Genomic DNA, 17406 nt, shown 5'->3' on the forward strand with positions numbered 1-17406 from the left:
ATCCTGGAACTTTCCTCAGGCAAGTCGGGCGGGGTGGTGGTGGTGGTGTCCGTCTGGGATCCCTCGCCCGGGACGAGGAGCTCCACGCCTGTCCCGCTGTCCTGCGTGTGGCGGTTGCTGGGGGCTGCACGCGCATGGACGTGTAGCCCGGGGGGTCCTTCCCAGAGCGTGTCTGTGCAAACGCTCTGGCCCTGTGTAAACATGGGTGCAAATGCGTGCGCGCTGTGCGTGCAAGGGTGCGTGCGCTCAGGTATCTGGGTTTCCGGGAATTGTGCGCGGGGCGCCGCGGCCGGGGCCGGGGCCGGGAGACAGCGCGGCGGCCGCGCGCGGGTCGGGGCCGCGTCCCGCGTCCCGCGTTCCGGGTTCGGCGCTGCCTCCGGGCCGAGCGCCGCGCCCCGCCGCGCCCCGGCCGCGCGGGGTGCCGGCCTCCCGCCCGGGCGCCGCGCCGCGCCGCGTCTGCCGGGGTGGCGTGTCCCAGGGCCGCGAGCGCCGGCCCCCTCCCTCCCCTCCCCCTTGGCCCGCTCTCAGGCTCAGATAAAGCATTTCCTTCCATTGTCATCCTACCCGGCCGGCCGGGCTGCCAGGGCCCTCCCCCTCCCGGCCCCCTCCCTTCCTCTCGCCGTCTCACAGTCGCTCTGCAGCCTCCGGCGACTGGGGGGATGTGAGGCCGGCGCCCCAGCCCCCCGCCCCGCCATGAGCCCTCCGCGCTGAGGGCCCCGGCCCCTGGATGCACAGCCCCGGCGCTGGTGAGTACTGGGGTGCGCCCCCGGTCCCGCCCGCCCCGCCCTGCGTGCTGCACCCAGCGCCGCCCGCCAGGCTCGGGCTCCGGCTCGGGCTCGGGCTTCGCTCGGCCCCGCGGGTTGGGCCCACCGGGCGCCCCCACGACCGCGCCCGCCTAGTCCGGCTCTGCGGGGCTCGGGTGGGCTCCCGGCCGGGGCCAGTCTCGGGGCCGGAGGACTCGGGCCTCTCGCGGGGCCCCCACATCCGCCTGCCCCGGGGCAGCGACAGGCCCGCGGGAGGGAGTCGGAGGCCCCGGCCCGCCGGTGCACGGGCCGGGCGTCCCATCACCCCAATAGCTCAGGAGGACAGACCCGCGACCGGGGAGGGAGGGATGGCCGCCGCGGCCCCGAGAGGGGGCGGTGCTCCGGGCGGAAGGTTTGGAAGCGCCAGGGCAAAGGGCAGCACCCACTGATTTGGGTCGGGCTCGTGGCAGTGGACATCAGCGCCCCCATTCCGTAGGTCCCCCTCAGGGCTGTACTCTGATCCTTCCGCTGGGGAAAATGGTCCCCTGGAGGTAGGATCGTGGACCGGGAGGTTTCTCTGAGCACCGCCCCCCATCCTTCATCACCCATCAGGTGAAGCGATAACTGCCCGAGTGAGCTTAGGTGGTGCTAGCAAGGGTACGGGGAGAATGGGGGCCGTAGCTGTGTATTGAGTGAGTGGTGGGGGACAGGATGTGCGCCTCCAAAACTGGGGTCTCTTGATGCTGGGGAGTTTGAGAGAGCAAACAGGCAGCAAATCTTGTCTCAGCCCTAATGCCCACAGTTTCTGGGCCTGTGGGTTGGAAGAGAGTCCCTCCCACTTGAAGGCCACCCAATACCTCTACCCCCATTTCTCCCCCACCCCGCGCGGTTGCCCATCCCGAGCTGACCTCCACAGCCACTGCTGCTCTTACCACCAAGTCCAGGCCTTTCCCTTGTCCCTGCTGGCTGCCCGGCATGCCCCCAACCCTCCCTTGTATCTGGATAATGACTGTCTTGCAGCTGCTCCTCCCCACCACCCTACTCAACATCTGCTTGAGGTCCAGCTCTGCCTGCCAGATTCCAGGGTGAGAATGGGGAATCAGCCTCAGTGGCTCTGCTGGACTCAACATCTGGACTCAGGAGACTTTCCCTGGGTCTTGCAGCTGGACTCATGGGAACCTTTCTCAAATTGCCTGGTCAGCATTTCTCCAAGAGAGGAGACTGTGACTCAGTTTCCTACCCACTAATGCAGCACTTTGGTAGCCTCTTTCTCCCCAGCAGGACCCTGTAGGCAGGTCCCTGAAGTGTCTCAAGCTGTCATACCACTTCTCACAGCAACTCTCTTTTATACCTTCCCAGGTTCCGTCTCCAACATCTGTAAGTCATCTTTTAGATCCTCATTCCTTAGCATTTCATTCTCCTTATTCTACACTGCTTCCTCTCCTGACCTCAATAAATAAGTACTCTTCCTCTTCTCTGCAGTCACTTCAGAGGGAAACTGAGGCACAAAGCAGTCCTGCCTTGTACCTAGTGTACCCAGACTTCATCAGTCCTGGACCCGCCGGGACACCTCCCTGACTTTAGTCCTCTGATGGTCCTTGCTGTCCCCCTGGGCAGGTTCAGAGTCAGGCTCAGAGCTGCCTTTCAGGGTTACATCTGGAAGGCCCCCAGGGCCGTGTTCTCCTGAGGCCTCTGGCTCGTCCTCCGCCTGAACCCAGGGCTGGAGGTCTTCTTAGCCACCAGTTCTTAAGCTGGGATCTTGAGGTTGGGAGGTTGCATTCTGGTCTGGCACTGGCCCTTCCAGTGTCAGTGTTCTCTCTGGTGTTATCTTACTTTCCCACCAATAAAATGGGAAAAAAATGTTAAGTGAATTGGTTCATTGTGAGGACTGCTGTGTACCCCTGACGACTTCATGTCCTACAAGGATAATGGATCTCAGTTTTTGTCTTTGGTGGTTTCTGGGCATGAGAGTTGGAACCTTCTCTTCCATCCATTCTTCAACCCTGATATAAAACCCTTGGGTTGTGAGAAACTCTTGTGTGATGGGGGTAGGGGCTAGGACCCTCTTGTAGCTCTAAGCATGCTTGTCCAAGGATCAAGAAGGCAGAAGCCTCTGGAACCCCCATCTCTTATTTGCTTGCTTTCTCCTGGTCTTTCATTAAGCACTGATAATTTTGAAGTTGGGGGGTCTGAGACAAAATGAAATAATACAAGGCCCAGAGTCAGCCAGAGAGGGAATGGCAGATCTAGTAGGACTGGAACCAGACCTCGCTCTCTGCCCATTCTCCTGGCCTCTCCCTCCCTGGACCTGGCTCAGACTCTGGCACCTACCCCTTGTACCTTGGTCCTGCCCTGTCCACAGCCAGACTTTCAATGGGCCTCCAGGGGGTCTGGGGCATTGCTGAAAGTAGGCCCAGAGTGAAGCCTGGGAGCTAGGCTGGGGGTGGGAGTTGAAGGGGGGAGGAGAGAAGGGGGCCCTCTGTCCTCCCCCAGGCTCCAGGGCTGTACATTTGTGTGTTTTGGATTTGTTACGAGATGGGGCACTTCCTCTGGGGCAGGAAGCTTTGATTTCCTGTAGTGGGGGCATTGGTAGGATTAGGTATGGGGGCTCAGCTTGGAGCCATGCTGATGTTGTTGTTTGGACCACAGAGGGGCAGAGTTTCTGCCTGAGGCTTCTTCTCCTAACCCAGGGGAGTCAGGAAGGAAAGCACTGGTGCAAGGCTCAGGCTGAGGCCAGAGAAGGAGGCAGTGGGGGCAATGAGATGGGGGGAGGGCAGTGGTGGCCCCCCCTGTGGTGGGCAACACAGCAGGAAGCCTGGTCAGCAGGTGACCCTGCCGGGTATTGTGTTTCCCTGTAATATTTCCCCCTGTTTCTGTGGTAACCTTGGAGTTGGGGGTGGGGGGAGCCAGGCCTTTAGGCTGCAGGAAGGTGCCCCCAGACAGCCCTTTCCTTAGAGGCCTGAGTAGTAGGAGGAGTTCCTAGATCTAGCCACCTCCCTAACCCTTCTGGCTCTATAGGACCAGGGCCTGGGAATCCAGACAAGTGAGTTGAGGGAGCGCTGATGGAGGGCTGGGTAGAGGCCCATTTGCCTCTCTTTGGGGGAAGAGGGGGAAAGAAGGAACTGCTTTGTGCCTTAGTCCTGTCTCTTCACTGCCCCTCTCCAGCAGCCCTCCCTCACCAGAGGGAGGTAGCCGCAGCCTGGGGCAAGGGATGGGGGTGGCAGAGGTGGGAGGGATGTTTTCATCGCCAGAGCAGAGCTCCTCTGATCCTGGACCAGTTCCCGGAGGCAAAATAAATTCAGAATGGTGTCTGTTTAGTGTGGGTCAACATGTGATGGGTGTGTGTACACACTGGGTGTGTGGTGGGTGCCTGTGTGTGCCCAGCTGTGCATGCAGATGTGGTGGTACCCTGGCGGTTTGGGACCCGTGTGCCGCTCTGTGTTGGATGTTTGGGAGTGTGCACATGTGTAGTACAGATGTGTGGCATCTGGACAGTGTGCACCTTTACACTGTAGGGCTCTGTGTGGGGCATATGACTGTGTTTTGGGGGGTGTATATCTGTGAGGGAGTGGCTTTTTAATAGAAGTCCAGATGTTGACTGGAAAGCACTGTTCCAGCTCTGGTCCTCAAGTGCCAGTTCCCAGGCTGTGTGCTTCAGCATCACCTGGGAATGTGCTGAAAGTGAAGGGCCACAGGCCCCATTCCAGATGCACTTGGAATCTGCAGGGGTGGGGTCTGGAAATGAGGATTTTCACATGTGCTTCTGGTGATTCTGGGGCCAAGCCATATTTGCGGACTGATGATCTAGCCAGCCTCTTCATTTTTTTCTTTTGCGGAAACTAAGACCCAAAGGAGGCGTATGGTTTGTCCAGAGCTACTAAAGGAAGAACCAGGACAAAACTCAAGCCTTTCAAGATACACTTAAAAGGTGTTAAAGAGCAGTAGGACCTGCCTACTGTGTCTTCTGTGTGTGCATGTGTGCACACGTCCACATTTAGGATGATGAAGAGCGCCAGGCGGGCCTGGTACAGATGCTAACTGGGCTTTGACTTTTCCCCTGGATTCCTGACCTTGTTCTTCCTGCTACACCCTATTTCCGCCTCCCTGGGGAAATCCTGGAACTGTTAAGTGTCAATCTTAAAGGTGATGTTGGCAACCAGGAGGCCCATTTCCTGAGCCATTCAGCCATTCACCCATTTTTTTGCCGCTCACTGAGCCCTGCTCTGTGCCAGGCATTGGACACAGATGATGCCATGAACACAATGGTAGAGTGTCTGACCTCAGGGAACTTCCACTCTAGTGGAGACAGTTGCTAACAAGTAAGCAAGTAAAGAAATGAGTATATATATCTGGTTACACATGGTGATAAGCCCTAAGAAGGAAATGAACTGGGTGCAGCAATAGAAAATAACAAGGTAGGACTTCCTTAGAGAGGGTGGCCAGGGGAGGCCTGCCTGAGAAGGTGACACTGATGCTTTCTCTCACCTCCCCAGACCTTCTGAGCCTTGCTTGGGAGCTGCCTGCATCCAGGTGGGGGACCAGGTCTGAGCACTGACTGGCTAAGGACTGCAGCTGAATTGCCAGCCTCCTGCTTGGCATGGAAGACAGCAGGGTTTCTGTTCCTCATGGAGCCCCCAGAGGTTGGCAGAGGGGTGAGGAGGACTGGGAGCTGAATGGGACCCAACTGGAGGCTGTTCCATTGCTTGGAGGAGCAGCCTTTTTCCCTTACTGGGCCCAGCAGGGGCCCCTATGGACCTGCTGGGTTTGGGAAGGCGGAAGCCTCTCTCCAGGAGCTCTCAAAGCACCGCCCCATTCCTGACCCTCCTGCCTCCCCTTCTCACCACCCTGAAGCTGCTGTGCCAAGTCCCTCCCCTCTGAGTCTACCTTAGCTGTTTCTGTGGCCACTGGGATTTATTTACCTGGCTTAGGAATCACTGAGGAGAGAGGGGGGGGTCAAGGCTTAGAGTGAGGCACTGGAAGAGGTCGGATCAGAAAGAAGGGCTGGGGCTGGGGCCAGAGCAGGAATAAGGCTGGCCAAGCAGGGATCCAGGGCAGGAGACCTGGGTGCTCTCCTGGGCTCTTGAAATGTGCTTCCCAAACCTGCACCCCAAACTGGGTTGGACTCTTTAAGTCCAGAGGGCAGACCTGAGCTGGAAGTCAGGGCCCCTTCCCAGACCCCTGTGGGTATTTCACAACAGTAAGTTGGGCATCATGACCCTACTCTGTGCCAGCAGCCTTCATACCATCTCACCTCCATTCAGCCTCCTCTCTGCGGTAGGATTTTCCTTGGGGACCCAGAAGAGCAGAGAATTAGAAGGGCCTTCAAGCCGGAGAAGAGGCTGTTCAGGCCACCCCACCGCCTTCCCAGGGCTCTCCCTGGACCTCCCTTAGGCTTTGGTGCATTCACCCCCTGGACTATGCGCCTGCCCCCTGGCCCTTCTGAGACCACACTTCTCCCTTCAGGAGGGCTGGGCCAGACTCACTGTCCCCACCCTGTCTCCAAGCCACTTCCTTTTCCCTACATTGCCTGCAGGGATTGGAAACCCTTGTGGTCAGAGACTTCTTGTCCTGGAGAAAAAGGGGAGCCCCACTCCCCTTCAGGAGGCCAACTTAGCTCCCTGAAGAGCCCATGTCCAGGAGCCAGGCTCTGGACTACCCCAGCCCTGGAAGAAGCTCCGTTTCTCCCTCCCGGGTTCCCAGGGTGGCCCGGAGCAGCAGAGCAGGCTGGGAGCCACAGGTTCGGAAAGAGTCGGGGTGGGGGAATTCAGCGACGGGGCTGTAACTGTCTTGTTTTGCTTGCCCCACAAACCTGTACGGGCATCCGCTGCGCCCTCCCGGACGTTCAGGCTGTAGAACTGCTCTCAGAATGACAGGCTGGTGGCACCGGGTTGGGACGGGGGTGGGGGTGGGGTGAAGGGGGAGCCCCAGGCTAGGGGGAGCTGAGGGTTAAAAATAGCAGCCCGGTTTCGGTTAGCAAATGTGGAGGCGGGGAGCTGGGGGCGGGGCAGGCAGCCGGCAGTGTTTGCCCGCAGGGCAGGGCTGTTTCCCCTGGGTCCCTAGAGTGAGTCACGGTGAAGACTGCCGAGGTGCTGGCACAGCGCCCCCACGGGGCGAGGGGCTGAGCACAGGCTTGGTCTCCATGGTTCTGGAGCCGAAGGAGGGTTGCCTGTCCCTTTCAGACCTTCCGACGGCCCATCTTGAGATGGGCCCTAGGCACTGTGTGATAAAGGGAAAGAAATGCATCATTCTGAGGGCAAAGACCTGGGTTTAAGTCCCAGCCAAATGGCTGTGGGGCTGGGGCAGCAGGGCCAAGCCTCTGAGGGCAATAAGTCTTGGCTTCCTACTCTTTCAAGTGGGAATTTTGTCTTATGTACATGTAAACACTTGGGGGATTCTAAAGCACCCTACAGATGTTAACTATCACCTAAGGCCCTACTGTGCCCTTTGCAAAACCTGGCAGAAGGGCCTTCCTGTAATAACACAAGAGGGAAGAGTCAGATGACCTTGGCAGACTTCCTTTTCCTTTTCTAAACAGCTAAGTGCAACCTTGGGAACATGGTTCTCTGTGCCTCAGTTTCTCCATCTGTAATATGAAAATAATAGTGGTATCAACTTCATGGAGTTACTATAAAGCTTAGAGTAAGTAACATTAGCACCGTGCTGGTCAGAAAGCAGTGCTCACAGAATATTCATCATTATTATTAATGTTTTGTTCATATTTTTGAAGGTCAGGGATAGGGAATGTTAAAGACATGAAGAACAGAAACTGGGCCCAGCCCCAGTTCACAGAAAAAACCAGGCCAAATCACTGTTCCAGATTCCTCCACCCTTAAGGGCCTGAAACAGCAGGAGCCTCTAGCCAGAAGTCACAGGGTGGACCCCTTCTCTCTCACTCCACCACCCCCCAGTATCCCCCAGTGAGGTAGGATGGATTGGGGGACCCAAGACCTTCGAAGCCAGCTGGCTCTGGGGAAGGCCTGGGGTGGGCCCGCCCTGATGGCCCCAGTGCAGAGCACCTTGCCAGCATCTGCTGGGGTGACCTTTATGTTCGCCCCTCCCTGGCAGCTCTTAAGAGAAACATGAGGCAGAAGAGGGATGGGAAGGTCGGTGATGTCAGCAGCAAGCATTCCCAGCACTTCAGCCCTGGAAGAGGCAGGAGGCATTTCTTGCAGGAAATGATCATTTTTCAGCCTACAGGCATTCATTAAGTAAGTCCTGACTTTGTGCCCAGCCCCATGCTAAGCCTTCTGCTTTACTCGGGAAGGCAGAGGTTGTCGGGTTGTGGATACCTCAGAATCTCAGAGGACTTAAGACCTAAGAATGCAACACATGGGGTCAATGTCCTGTCTCAAAGGGCATCATGAGTGTCTTAACTTTGTGACCCACTGGCTCTGCCATCCTTATATTCATGTATGCACGTGCATTGTTTGATTATTACAGAGGCAGTCTGTCTGCATTGTAGATAACCAAACAAAAGTGTAAAAATTAGAAACATCACAATCCCAGCTGCAGAGGTCATTACCACCCGCCTTAGTGCATCCCTTCCCATTTCCTAGGTGCTTTATGTAGGACTTTTTACCAAAATGAGGTCATGCTACACATGCCTTTTTATGCAGTCAGTGATCTCCACCTTCCATTACAGTAAGTTTTCAACTAATCACATTCCCAGTTGATCTGAAATTGACCTTCATGGCTAGTTGGTCCAAATTGGCAACTCAGGACCATGCATCTGGCTATTGACGTCCCTGAAGGCTATGTAAGCACCCTGGCTGGATTTGTGATCTGGAAAAAATCCCACCATGTAAGTCTCAAAGGCAGGATGGTGCCACCTGGTTGGCTCTGGCTGCAAAAGGGAGTGGCGTCACCTGGAGGATCTGCTGACAGATCTCTGCCGTCTTCCAGAAATTACAGGCAAAATGCGGGCTATACCTCGGTTCTACTGGGATGGAGGTTTTGGGGGGCACTCCTCTGAATGCCAGCATTCACATAGCTTGTTGCTATTCTCAGATTTGTGCTGTATCCAGGCCCTGGCACAGGTTGGTGGGGAGGAGCTTCACCGTGGTCTCTGCCTACCCCTTCCCCAGGTCTCAGGGTGCTGTGTTCCCTGTGCCCGTCTCCTTGCCTTGAAGATGAGTGTTCCCTTCTGCTTTGGTAGGTGCCTCCACCTCTTCCATCTGTGAGTCCTGGGAGAGAGAAAGAGAGAGAGTGAGAGAGAGGCCATCTTCAGAGTAGCCACTCTGGGCAACTGGCCCTGGTTATGTAACCAGCATTTTATACCTGGCTGAACAATTTCCAGAGTGTTCTCACACAGTGTTTGATCCTCCACGGCAGCCCTGGGAGGTTTGCTTGTTTATTTATGCCCTGCTGGAGGTAGCTTACAGGAAACAATAAAATAGTAAAACGCACATTTAAAAAGCAGGGAAAATATCAGATGAAAAAGTAATGAAGGGGGTGGGGAGTGTCTCCTGGAGAGAAAAATCATATGAGGGACAAAGGCATAGATTATTATCTGTTTTTATTTTTGTTGTAGATGTTTTCTGGATGGAGCACCAGCACATGGTAGCAACATAACGCCTTCAGATTCAGGGGTGCACTGTGTCCCCTCGGTTGCCTCATCTCACCCCCTAAGGGGAGGCGGATTGAACGCCTTGTTCAGGCCAGCAGCCCGAGTTTATGTTCTTACCATCTGTGATCTGGGCAAGCTTCTTAACCTCTCTAAGCTTCAACTTTACAAAGTTTTCACGAAGGAGGATAGTAATGACCGTCACCTCAAGGAACTGTTGGGAGGACGAGGATGGAATGAGGATGCAAATCAGGTCCCAGCACAGCACCCAGCACACACTGAGTGTTCAGTGCATGGTGGTTGCTTATTGTTAATAGTATTAATTAGTCATTATAACAAGATAAAAGGTATCAGTATTACTAAGACAAACTTGTCCCTGGCAGTCTCTGGAGTGGGCTCAGTGGCCTCATGGATGGCACAGGTGGGAGCAGCTAAGGAAGGCAGGCAGGAGTGGGGTGCACAGGTGGACTTGGGGCCTCACCGAGGGTCCAGAAACTGAGGGAACAAAAAGGAGAGCAGGTGAATGAATATGAGACCTCAGGGGAGAGAAGGAGCAGGGCTGAGAGGCAGCCCCTGGGCGGTGACCGTGCTTCCTGTTGGGGCAAGCACTAGCCCTTGAGAAAGACTGGCTGGGACTGGCTGCTAAGAGGAGCAGCTGGTCTAAGTGGGGCACCAGGGAGCGGGGGAGGGGGAGACAGGGCAGAAGCTGACTGCCTCACTTCTCTCTCCACAATACAGATGGGGTCCTTGTCTTGACTGCTCAGGATGTTTTGCTAATGATAGGAAAGATGGTGGTTAGACACCGTGGTGAACTTCCTACCAGGGATTGGAGCTACTGGAGCAGGGGAGTGAGGGCAGTCAGGGCCTGAGAAACTCTAGGGCAGCCTGTGCCAGGGGGCCGGAACTAGCTGGCCTGCTCAGGAATTCCTTTAGTGAGAAGAGGAGGCCTAACTGTAAGGAAAAAGGTGTGGGTGACAGGAAGTGGATGCCGGCTGCCTAGGCCGGCCTCCCTAAGCAAGTAGCTCTGCTGCCCCCTTACACCTTCTTGGAGGGCAGAGGGAAAAGACTGAATGGTGATCTGAGAGGGCAGGGGAGAATTGGAAGGACTCTGTTTTCTTTGCCAGAGGACAGAGAGCCTCTCCCGAGAGTGCCAGTCCCAGGAACCATCAGCCACATGCATCTCAGAAAGGCCCAGCTCCCCTGCTGCAGGACCAGCGGGTCTCCATCCACCCAGAGAGGCCGGGGAGGAGAATAGACTTGGGGTTGGGGGGTGGCCAAGAGCCAGGGAGGACGCTTTTCCACCCCCAGGGAGCTCGAGCAGCCGCTGCCATGGTTACATCTGCTTCCTGTTTGATTCATCTCAAACAGCAGAAAGAGGGGGGTGCAGGCTCCCAGCCTGGGCCTCCACTGCGTGGGGCTGTTTACAACAGCCGCGTGCATGTGGGATTCCCAGAAAGAGACTCCAAACCGGACATCCTGCGGCTGCAAAATACCCAGGTGTCAAGAGCTAAAAATAGCTGCCACAGGGCCCCAGGCTTGGGGAAAGGGGCATGCGCGTCTGCAGAGTTGGAGGGCTGGCCTGGCCCTCTAGCCCCGCTCCTGCTGGGCCACAGCCTCTGAGCCTGGCCCATACGTTGTACTAACAAGAGGCGTTGGTCTGCGTAGGCCTACATCCCAGGCCAGTCACCTGTGAGCCAAGTCTCTCCTTTCCTGTGGGCAGCCTCATTGCCTGCATGGGGGGTTGGGCCGGGATGGGGCCGGGAAGGAGATGGTGAGGCTTGAGAGGGACCTGGGGGCTGCCAGAGGGAGGATATGGCAGGACACCTGAGAACAAGGAAAATGGGTCTGATGCTCCTCTAAGACCCTAAGCTGTTGCCTGTCCGATTTTCCCACATGCAGTCTGAAATCGTGGCTTGGCATGCCAAGTCAGCAGTTGCTATCTACAAGTGACTCTTTGGGATTGTCTTCATAGGGCAGACATGAGCAACGATGAAAGGGGCAGCTTCTGCCCTCTAGCCTGGTGCAGGCCTCGTGTTTGCCACTGGTATGGATCTCTGTGGTGCTGTGTTATGTTTTTTTATTTTCCCTTGTGTTCAGTTAGGTCCCAGTTGTGCTCCCTACCTGGTGGCCAGTAAGGAGCCTTAGTTGAGAACATGGAATCTGGAGCCCCAAGTCCCGGCACAAGCACTTCCATGTTGTGTAACTTCAGACACTTTATTTATTTATTTATTTATTTATTTATTTATTTATATTTATGCTTTCAAGAACTGGGGTGTAGGCCAAAGGTGTGTGGGGGGAGTGAGAGGATTCACCAGAGACAGAATGGGGAGCAGAACAGGCAGATCTACTGAAATCCACTGCTGAGGGGAGCAGCAGGTAAGACAGGAGAGGTCTGCTGCACTATGTTGGTGAGCTCCCTGGCCAGGGATTGAACTCAAGCCTCAGTGGCTGGTGATAGCTTGATAGCACTGAGACTTTAACCCCTGTGCCACCAGGGAGGCACGTTATTTAATACTACTGAGCCTCAGTCTACTGGTCTGTATAATGGGGATGAAGACAGCAACCACATCATTTTTTTGTCATGAGGTTAGGTGAATTAGCAACAATCTCTGGTGCATAGTAAAGTGTTAATTTGCAAATTTTCAGGTGGAAGAGAAAGGGAAGAAACTGTATTTGGGAGAGGCAGGGGTTAAGATAAGAGGCCAGAGTATGCATCTGCAAGAAAATGGACTGTGGAAGCAGAGGAGAGGATACAGCTGGGACCAAGCACTGTAATGTTTATGCCAGAAGGGAGGCTGCAGACAAGTCCAGGCCAAACAGTAATAGCCATGACCACTGAAGGAGCATCTCCTCTGGGCTGGGTGGTTCACACACAGCATTGCTAATCTCAGATGACCTCTTTTAAGTAGATGTTCTTATTTTCTTATTTCAGACAGGACAGCCAAGGCTGGAACAGGTTATATCATGTCCCTGGCTGTCCCTGGCAGTCACTGAGGGATTCTGGGTTAGAACCCATGTCTGTTGGACCTCAAAGCTAGTGTCCTCAATGCGATGGGCCCTCAGTTCCATTGTAATTTGCCACCTGCTAGGATTAATTATGAATTGAATTAATAATGAGGAAGAGAATTTTCAGAAAGGGACATTAGAAATTATTAAAAAGGATTGAGTCTAGGGAAGTTCTAGGGATTCGGGTGAGAGATTAACTTCTTTTATACCTTTAGGGGGTTCTTTGAATTTTTTTTAGTTTCAGCAAGGAGTCTACTTTTTATTTATTTTTTAAATTTTGGCTCTTTGAAAGTGAAAACCAGGTTTCCTTCACATTTCCATCTCTTCAACCCCCCCCCCCCGCCCCCTCTCCCCAGACCCATGACTTCATCCATGACTTAATACCTGTATTTGCAATGGACTTTGTGGGTCTAGTTCATCCTGGCCTTACCACTGACTGGCCTACCAGATGACCATGATTTTTCCCCTTCTCCTCTCTTTCCTCTGTGAAGGAACCATCTCTAAAGCCCCAGCTCCTAACAGTCTCAGCTTCTTTGAGCCAAATGTCTTCGAGAAGTTTCTCCCTCATGTTCAGGCCTCCCTGTGTCAGAAAGGCCTGGCAACCAGGATGTTCTTTCTCATGTTTATTTATTCTCAGAAGCCATTTCACCCTCAGCTTTTTGCTTCTCTGCCAGCCCCCATGTGGAGTCGCGCTTTGTCCCTGCCTCTCACAGGGAAGCAGAACCAGAGCTGCAACTTAGGATATATGAAGGGAGTCAGCCCTGAACCCAGGCCCTGCTTCCTGCTGCTGCCCACTGTCCTTTTGCCTGAACCCAGGTCTCCCTGCTACTCCTTTTTCAGCTAGTCAGGAGTCTGCAGTGAAAGGGAAACAGCCTCAAAATAAGACTTCGGAGGTGTTGGGAGGGGCTCCTGCTTAACCAAGTTCCTAGGGAAGCCCTTCAACCCAACAAAGGACCTGGAGCATCTGGGAGAACAAGTGGTCAGGGGGTACTCAGGTTTCACAGCTTTATACAGCCCGCTTGCAGCCCCTGAGGCTGAAGAGGGCCTAGAACAGCAAGGCAGGGCCCAGGACCAGCCGCTTCAGGTGCTCAGGGGTAGCAGTAGTGGCGTCCCTCCTCTGGAGGTCTCTGAGAGCCAGGGTTGGCCCACTGGGGCAGGATTTCTGGGGCCTCTTGGTTCTGGGTGAGACCAGGTGCTCTGGCTTGGAAGGTGACTGAAGGTCCAGGTACCTCAGTGCCTCTTTAGTCTGACTGCAGTTGCTTCCAAAGAAGGTAGACGTGGAATGAGGTGTAGCATGGACCCCACAAACACTACCCTGGCTGAGACGGGTGGAGAAGGGCCCCACCCTCAGTGTTGCTCCCAGACCCTGAAGTCCACTCACCCCTGGTTTTATTTCACCAACTTGATGGTAACAGTTCCGTGAGAGAGGCTGATGAATCTGGGCCCCAAGCCTGGGGTGCAGAATTCAGTTCAGCACTTTCTGGGTGCCTCTAAACACCTTTCCTTTCCGAGACACAGGAGAGCTGTGTCCTGGTCTCATCTCTGTTACCCTGGGCTCCTCTGAACTCAAAGACTATCAGCACAAAGTCAGGACATTGGGGGAGAAGCAGAACTTTTTCCAGGAATTGCTTTTGGAAGCAATCCCTGTTGCCAACACACATGCATGCGTGCAGCCTTTCTGAACAGAGATTGTATCATAGATCATCATCACAAAACATCCCTTTGGGGCCCAGTGACAAACACTACAGAGTTCAGGGTCATTAGTTTTCCTCCTATCCAGAGAGTGCATGGTGTCCGGAATCCGTGGTTACCAGGGGGAGGGAGGCAGGGGACCTGGCCCTGCTCCCAAGCGTGAATGCTGCTGACCAGCCCGCAGGCAGGCAGGGGAGGAGGAAGAGTGTTCCCAGTAGGCAGGGGTCGGGGACACAGGACTCAGCCTGACGCAGCCCCTGGGAGTGCACTCAGGAACCCAGTTCAGAAATCTCTCTTGGGGTCCTGCAGAAGAAAGAGGCGGGCCTAAGAAATCCCAAGGTTAGGGTTACTGGTCCTGGGGAGGGCAGGCTGCCTCCTGCACCAGGTTCCTTAGGGCCCAACGAACCCTGTGGTATATTCATGCCCCGTCCTAGGCAGGGGGCCAGGAGAGAATCATTGTGTTCAGTTCCGTGCTTCCCACGAGAACCTGCATGTACCCGGCACGGCTTACAGGTGGTACCAGAGACCATGGTTAATGGGAATTGTGGAAGTGGTGGACACAGTGGGTGCTGTGGGAAGCAAGGGGGTGTTGGGGTGATCTTCCTGAGACTTAGGCTGGACTTTAAGGGATGAGAAGAATTTGAATCAGCGGAGCAGCGTTTTTCTACTAAACTGTCATCCAGCACACAGACACTCGTGATTGAGGGGAGCTGCTAGGAGTCTGCCTGCCTAGAGTCCCCCCTTCACCCCCACCCCCCTCCGCCTGCCCCGTGGTGCTTGCCAGCAGGGAGTTCTCCTTTTTGAGCTTCTGGAAGAGGAACTATGGCTACCCCTTAAACACAGGCTCAAAAGCAATACCAGTTATCTTCAGAACATACCCCCCTGGCCAGACTCTAGCCCGAGCAGGGCTTCTGTGTCACCAAATGCTCCCTCTGGGGCCTCCCGGTCTCCTGCCCTCAGGCCTTGAGTGGGGACAGCAGGGGGTAATGGGCCCATCTTGGACAGAGGACGTCAGGATTTGCCTCTGCCTTCCCCCACTGGCCAGCCTCTGGGTCCTCATGGTCACTGCTGTCCCCCAGCTTGGCCCTTCCTGTGGGGTCTCACGGGCTCTGAGTTGGATAGGATGGTGTAGGCTTAGGCTTCGAACCTGGGGAGAGGGCCTTTTCCAGAAGGAAAGGCTCTATTTCAGGTTATCGGAGATAAAAACTGAGGGCTTGTCTCCTGGGGGGAGCAGAGGCTGCAGGACAGAGGATGGATGAGAGAGAGGAAAAAGGGTCCTCCCTGTAGGGTCCTCGGGCAGTGTCTTTCAGACCCACTTTTTCACATTTTCCACCAGATTTGACTCCAGATGACCCAGTTCCTCCCCCATGATGGGAACACCCCTTCTCCAGGCCAGCTCTTCCCTATCACCCTCCTGGTGGCCTCACCAGCTATCCTGTCCCACCTCTGGCCCCCACCTTCCAGCCCTCTTCTTCGCCTCAGGGCTAGGAGAGCCTGGTTTGGCTGCCCAGGGACGGTTGCACCTGAGCGCATCGTGATGCTGAGGGCATTGCTGAGGGAGTTGGGCCTCCCAGGTTCTTGCTGGGGACTGCACTCCCACTCCGGCAGGTGAAGTATCTGAGTCTCTGGGTGGTTGAGGAGGAGAAAGCTAGGGATCGCTCTTATTCAGCCTGGGAATTTGAGGAAAGGAATCTCTTGGCACCAGGCTTTAGAGTGCTCAAGCTGGAATAGGATCCGCTCTCCCCACCGCTGGCACTCTCTGCCATGCCCTCACTCCATTTCTCTTCTCTCTGCAGATGGGACCCAGGTGAGCCCAAGTGCCCACTGCCACAGTGCCCCTGGCACAGGTAAGAGTCAGACCTGAGGACACACGTGGGGAATGCAAGTTGAGGAGTGGGAAGGTCCTGGAGGACGAGGAGCTCAGGGGTTGAACAGCAGAGGACCAGGCGGATTGGCCAGAGAGTTGGGAACTTGGGGGTCCCAGGGAGGGGGCTGTTGGGGTTTTATAGGGAAAGGGATGGGGTAAGAGAGACAGCTTGGGATCCAGGCTGGTCCCAGTGCTAGGAAGTGCAACAGGAAAAGCAAAGGCAGGATTCTCCCCTTGATTTTGCTGGGTGCTGTGAAACAGGAAGGCAAGTAGGAACCTAATATTTATACTCAGACCCTTGCCTCACGTCAGGCTGTGGGCTGGGTGGCTTTTTCCTTTGTAGCTCCTTTAGTCCGCATACCAGCCCTGCCAGGTGGTTGGGGAAGGGCCCCTTCTCTTTGGTCCCCTCTCTGTCTCCTCCCACTGCCGGCCCAAGTCCCCTTTGCTGTCAGGTGCCCTGGGCAAGGAAGGGAGCAGACTTCTTGCTCTTCTGTGGTGTAGTACATGCCCCTGGGCCTGGCGCCGGACTGATGAGGGTGCCCCTTCCCATGTGAGGGCCTGCTGGCGGCCCTTGCAGAGGATGACCTATAAGGGCACGTGATGGGGACACATGAAGGCCAGGTAGCCGCACTGCTTCAGTCAGGACTGTCCGAAAGTGGATAGACGGGTTGGTGGGCGGGAGACAGGACACAAATTAAAAGATAACAGTAGAATACAGTATATGATCAGTGCCAAATGAGAGAGGCTTAACTAATGAGTGTATATATTTTTTTTCTTCAGTAAAAAATAACTAATAAAATTAGTGTGCAATAGAAGAAAAGATAGTAGTTCCCTATTAAACCGAACGAGTTTAATTAATGAATTTTAATTACTGGATTAGTAAATTCATTCAAGAAACATTAAATTACCACCCGTTGTCATTTAGTCCTAGATGTGTACTTTTCTAGAAACTTAATACAGAAATTGGGGAAAAAATAACATGAATAGACCCTGCCTCTGTGCCAGGGCACCTTCCTAGGCATTTCAGGGGAGATCCTGAGATCGATTCGTCATTCAGCCAGTGTTTGTTGAGTGCCTGTTGCTTGCCCAGTGCTGTCTGCAGTGTTAGGGTCCTGAGCAAAAACAGGTCCTTTCCTGTGGAGCTTAACTCAGATGCAGCACCTGCCCACAAGGTGCTAAAGAACACAGATGCGCCCCGTGCCTGAAATCCAGACGAGGCAGGCACTGGGCTGGGCGCAGGGAAGAGGAGGGATCCAGCTGGCTTGGAAGGAAGGGTGAGTTCTGGAAAAATAGAATCTAGGGGTGAGAGTAGCACTGACTGGCTCCCTGAGTAAAAGTTCAATGGACAAAAGATACCTGTACCTGAGACGTGGAGCTGATGGCTGTGGAGGAGGGCTCACGTTCAGGGAGAGGAGGGTTCCCATTCAGATGCAATAGACAAAGTTGAGAGAAGCCAGGATAGCAGCAGATTGTGAGATCCCCCAAATGCTAAGTCACCCCAAGAGGTCTTCCCAGACTTGCAGGCGTAGCCTCTC

General features: G+C 54.8%; 1 protein-coding gene across 2 annotated transcripts in view; it reads left to right on the top strand.

Moving 5' to 3' along the window:
• The first annotated feature begins 619 nt into the window (after positions 1 to 619).
• The window catches only part of HDAC7 (histone deacetylase 7), a 35490-nt gene continuing 18703 nt past the window's right edge, over positions 620 to 17406 (top strand). The window contains exons 1-2 of one of the 2 annotated variants that reach the window (XM_037514161.2): positions 620 to 746; positions 15801 to 15851. In XM_037514161.2, coding sequence (XP_037370058.1) covers positions 728 to 746; positions 15801 to 15851 — 70 coding nt within the window. In that variant the 5' untranslated portion in view covers positions 620 to 727. The remainder of the gene's footprint in view (positions 747 to 15800; positions 15852 to 17406) is intronic. The other variant, XM_037514162.2, reaches the window with a different exon arrangement.

Source organism: Talpa occidentalis, unplaced genomic scaffold (genome assembly GCF_014898055.3).
Source record: "Talpa occidentalis isolate TD23 unplaced genomic scaffold, MPIMG_talOcc4v2.1 talOcc4.16, whole genome shotgun sequence".
NCBI lineage: Eukaryota > Metazoa > Chordata > Mammalia > Eulipotyphla > Talpidae > Talpa > Talpa occidentalis.